This window comes from Chrysochloris asiatica, unplaced genomic scaffold (genome assembly GCF_000296735.1).
Source record: "Chrysochloris asiatica unplaced genomic scaffold, ChrAsi1.0 scaffold00376, whole genome shotgun sequence".
Classification (NCBI taxonomy): Eukaryota; Metazoa; Chordata; class Mammalia; order Afrosoricida; family Chrysochloridae; genus Chrysochloris; species Chrysochloris asiatica.
The window spans coordinates 1,196,431-1,201,885 of record NW_006408894.1 but is presented as its reverse complement, the minus strand read 5'-3'; the positions used below and the strand labels follow the sequence as shown (position 1 = coordinate 1,201,885).

Here is a 5,455-nt window from a genome sequence, read left to right as displayed (position 1 = left end):
TGGTGCTTAGTGTCAAAATGAGGGGAGTAAGATAAAACTCCCACTGAACAGTTTTCCTTGGGTTTGGTGATGAGGGTAATAGGATTTTATGATTCACTTGCGAATAACTGTTATCAAAACTAATGGTGATGTCACAACTGTAAATGTGGAAGACATGTAACTAAAAGAGGGGGAGCAGTTAATCTGTCATTTCAGGAACAAAAGACCATGGGACTATCAGAGAGAAGAGCAAGAGAAGAGCGAGGGATCCTAACCAGAAAATGGCGACAACAGAGACGGTAGCAGAGGACTATAGGTCCATGGACTAAGGAAAATGGTGTGCCTGCGGGCAGGAGGCTGGCTTGCAAAATGTGCCCTTTGGACATTTAAACGAATATATATTTTCAATGTGGTATGTGTACATTAAAAAACACACAAAACAATGGATTACATTATCACCATTTGAAACTAAAGACTATTATGTCACTTAATGATTTCTGTCTTCTACTTAAGTTGATGAGATAATCAGGACACAGGAAAAGCACAGTGATTATAATTAAGGCCTGAAAACAGGCTGTATATGTTCGAATCCCAGCTTCTCACTGAATAGCAGTGATTTGCTAGTTATTTAACCTCTGCGTGCCTCCACAAACCTTGGAATTAGCACAATGACAACTTGCAACAAGAAATGGTGCAATAATATTTCATTTTGGTTGGAACAATATATAATTATCTTATTTCAGTTCTAGATAAAATCTTATATGAATTTAAATCCAAATGATTGTAGAAGACATAGCAAACAACTCTGAGGAGCAAGAAATTGACTGCATTTGACTTCAAGCTCTAACTTATTTCCCACCAAGACAACTGACTTGAGTCTAGATCTGGACCCAATGTACAACAGGAGAAATACCTGTCATTTACAAAGTGCTCTATAATATTACATTACTGTACAGTCATTACTTTAGTAAATTTATTCTAGAGATACTGTTTCGTATCATTTGTAATGAAAAGAGAAGAGACAAGATTCAGGCACAGCAGGCAATCTTTCCTACTGAAGAGAAAAAATCATCTAAGATCAAGGGCTTGAAAGTACATGAAATACTATGTCTGTTCAATGAGATGTATGCAAGACACTATACGCAAGTCTGAGTTAGTCCAGTAGAAGTAATATCAAGGCTTGGTTGATACAGCATTGTGGCTCTCCTGTCAAAGCCAATCCAAAAGACTTGTAACGACAGTATCAAAAGCGTCCCCAAACCAACTATTAGAGTAGCACTGGTAATAATGAAGGAAACCTTACGACAAACTCTGTTTCACTGTATCAAATACCAGCTTAACTGATTCCAGGGAAACAAAATATACATATGACAGAGTCAGCTTATTACAAAAGTGAGATCTCAATACCGATATAAATTTGATAGCACAGGCTGAAGTGTAGTATTTTAATACTGGAAAAGTCAAGGCATAAAACTAAGGGTTAGTTCCCATTCCCATAACAGATCAAGCAAGATTTCACTATTAAATCACAGTTCAAGATGCACAACAGCCATCTGAAAATTCTTAAACTTAATAATTTGTTATCGAAAGGTGCAGTCAAGTCGCTTCCAACTCACAGTGACCCTACCAATAACAGAATGAAACCTTGCCGATCCTGCGACATCCTCACATTATGTTTGAGTACACTGCTGCTGCCACCGTGTCAATCCATCTCAAAGGGGGCCTTCCTCTTTTTTTGCTGACCCTCTATTTACCAAGCATAATGTCCTTCTCTAGGAATTGGTTCCTCCTGACAACATGTCAAAAGTATGAGAGATGAACTCTCACCATCTTCACTTCTAAGGAACAATCTGGCTGGACTTCTTCCAAAACAGATTTGTTTGTTCTTCTGGCAGTCTGTGGTACTTTCAATGTTCTTTGCCAACACCACAAGGCAAATGCATCTATTCTCCAGTCTTATCCATTGTCTAACTTTCACATGCATATGAGGCAATTGAGAATACCATGGTTTGGGTCAACGCCAATAATAATGGTTTATATCCTAGTCAACTTGTTTGTTTTCACTTTTACTGAAACTGTGAATCATGAAACTGGTGGTACCTTCCTTTCTGTCGTTGTTGTTGTTATGTGCCATGGCGTCAATTCTGACTCATAGCGACCTTGTACAGGGTTTCCAAGGCTGTGAATCTTTACGGGTGCTGAAAGCCTCATCTTTCTCAGCTGTTAGTTTCGAACTGCTGACCGTGAGATTAGCGGCTCATTTGTAACCACTACGCTACCAGAGCTCCTTCCTCTCTGTAGTGGCTGCTAAAAAGCATAAAGAAAATTTTACAGTAAACATATAACCTATTGAGTCAACTCTAACTCATGGTTTTGCTCCTCATGGAACTACTCTTATAGGATTTTCTTGACTGTAACCTTAGTGAAGGCACATAACCAGGTTTATCCTCGATAACACCACAGGGTGGGTTTAAATCACCAATCTTTCGGATAATTGTTGTTTTAAGTTCTATGGAGTCCGTTTCAACTCACAGCAATCCTATATAGAGTTTCTGAGGAGCAGCTGGTGGGTTTGAACTGCAAACCTGCAGCTAACAGTCCAGTGCTTATTCTACTGCACCACACCAGGACCCTAGATTAATAGTTAATTGTTGTTGTTAAGTGGCTTCGAATCGGTTTCAATTCATAATGACCCTATATAGTATTTCCAAGGAACTGCTGGTGGGTTTGAACTGCCGACCTTGTGGTTCGTAGTCCAGTGCTGATCCACATAATAGCTAAGTGTAAACCATGTGCACCACCAGGGGCTCTTAGTAGTCCTACTCCTGTTTTTCTTGCCTTTGCCTATTTTTCATGTCTCAGTCCTTTCTTTTTTTAAAAAAATCTAATGAACTGTATAAACTGCCTTAAATCCTTTCTGAAACACAACCTTCAAACCTGAAACTGAACCCACTTGTAGAGATCACACTGCAGTCAAAACACAGGCAGTAACACTTGTTAGGAATGTGCTACTCATAATAATGAACCATATGAGACCCAAAGAGCAGCATCTGTCCCTAAAACAAAGCTCAGAAGGCAAGAAGGGCAAGAAAGAAGGGCAAATGGAAATGGTGACCCTGAAGGAATCAGGACGAGCACCACTACATTGAGGGAAATGCAACTAATGTGTATAAATTGGTGGGTGGAAAATATGCTCTGTAAACCTTTATCCAAACCAAAACTGAGGGGGAAAAAATCCTTTCTGCAACAAGGGAGAATATAAATTAGCTAACTAAATCAAAAGCAACACAAAAAGTTTAAAACAAACAAAAAAGCAAATAATACCTTTACATCAAAATTACAATCCAGTCTTCTAATTAACACGATGAAAGTGCCAGATGAATTGTCTCTTAGAGGTGGAGGCACTATGGGTTCACAGGCATTCTCTGGTTTTGAGTTAATCAGAAAACCCTGAAAAATAGAATCAACAATAAGTTAGCTCTCTGCTGTACTCAATCAATCAACCCAGCTTACTCCTTCAAATATCTGTAGAATTTGTTTCAAGCTTATACATTATGATGGATGCATTATCTGGAAACAATAACAGTTCCTATCCTACAACTGCTCACAAGCACAGATCTAAAACAGTACTGGGTTTCAGAAACATTTAGGTTTTAAAAATAATTTCCATTCTATTTCATTATTATTATTTAATTAATTAGCCATAAACCAATCATCCCAGTACAACACTGTTAACATGTCGGTATATTTCCCAATAACGTTTGATTATTCTAAACCAAGTAGATACTTTAAAAAAAATACTTTTCAACTTCGTATTATCAAAATGATAAAGATGTATAACATTTCCAGGAATTTATCCTGGAGAAACACTAGCCTGAATGTATAAAGGTATATGCAGGTAGCTGTTCATTATTCCATTATTTTTAATAGAAAAATTGAATTATACACAAGTCAGACATTTAGTAAAATATACTACATTTATACATCAGAAAAATAAAGCAGTCATTTAAAAGATTTAGGGAGACATATACACACACACATACACACACATACATAAAATGTAAAATATGTCTACAAAATATTATTCTGTAAAGAGAACAGAAAATTGCTTTCCCAGGAATGCAGAGGTGTTTGGCATTAAAAAATGTCTTTACATATATTACATCTATAGACAAAAATGCAAAAACAAAATAACTATCTTGAAAATATTAATAAACAGTTACATGATCAATTTCATTAAATTCTCTTATAAGAAGAAATCAGCAATTAAAGTCATAGCACAATACATTACTAGTCCTAAATGGTGCTTGAATTGAGCACATCAACCATCTATTTCATGAGATGTGGCAATTTCTCCGACTTAAATTGCATGGCTTGACTTGTGATATAGAATTCTTTTGTATGCAATTTCCTCAATAAAACACATGATACCTTTATTTATGGTTATGGATTGAAATGTCTCCCCTAAAAAGAAACATGGAAATCTTAACTCCCAAACCTGTGAATGTGACCTTGTTTCAAATAGGGTTTTTGTTATGCTAATGAGGCCATACCAGTATAGGGTTGGTCCTAAACTTAATTATTTCTGTCTGAGAGGTGTTGAACAGACATAAAGAAACATGCAAAGGGGGAAAACAATTACCAAGTGAGGATGACTATGAGCAAGGACTACCAGTAACAACAGAAACAAGGAGAGTGGGTCCCAGAAGGAATCAACACAGCCAAGATCAATTTTCACTGGTAGCCTACAGAACTTTAAGAAGATAAATTTCTTTAAAGACCCCACTTACAGAGTTTATTGTTACATCACAATTATTTAACTAAGACATCTACTCATAGACTAGTTTCCTGTCTTGGTTCATAAAACATTTGGTTTTCGCTTTAAAGGGAAACAAAATTGTGGTAATTCTTCCAAGGATTACTTGACTCACTCAGGTTAAATTTATATCCCGCTGCCTTTTCTTTGCTTTTCTCACACACACTAACTTTTTACTTTAAAGCCAAATCACACCGTGCACTTTTATTTTTCAAGACACTTATAATGGCGATTAAGTATACTCTATAGCGTAGTGGTTACGATTCAGGCTGCGAACCTCAAGGTTTGCAGTTCGAAACTACAAGCTGCTCCACGGGAGAAAGATGAGGCTTTCTTCTCCCGTAAAGATTTACAGCCTTGGAAACCCTGTACAGGGTCGCTATGGGTTGGAACCAACTGGACAGCACTTAACAACAACAATGTATACTATCAACAGGGCATGAAACAAGTAGAGCCAACACAAACAGTTAAAGCCAAATTGCCCACATTCAGGTAATGACAACTCCACTGTCACCTTTCTCATAGCAATAAAAAAATCATGATAGCAACATGCATGATCTCAGAGACATTTTAAAATGGGGAACAAAAAAAATGCAATGCAGAACCTTTAAAATATGGTATATAGAGACACAAAAGTATGAGGGTGAGTCAAAACTTACC

At 37.0% G+C, this 5,455-nt stretch overlaps 1 protein-coding gene across 1 annotated transcript in view; it reads right to left on the bottom strand.

Moving 5' to 3' along the window:
- RNF13 (ring finger protein 13) overlaps positions 1-5,455 on the bottom strand; it is a 121,237-nt gene that overhangs the window by 93,242 nt on the left and 22,540 nt on the right. The window contains exon 3 of the mRNA XM_006876371.1: positions 3,304-3,429. Within this exon, the coding sequence (XP_006876433.1) occupies positions 3,304-3,429 (126 nt within the window). The remainder of the gene's footprint in view (positions 1-3,303; positions 3,430-5,455) is intronic.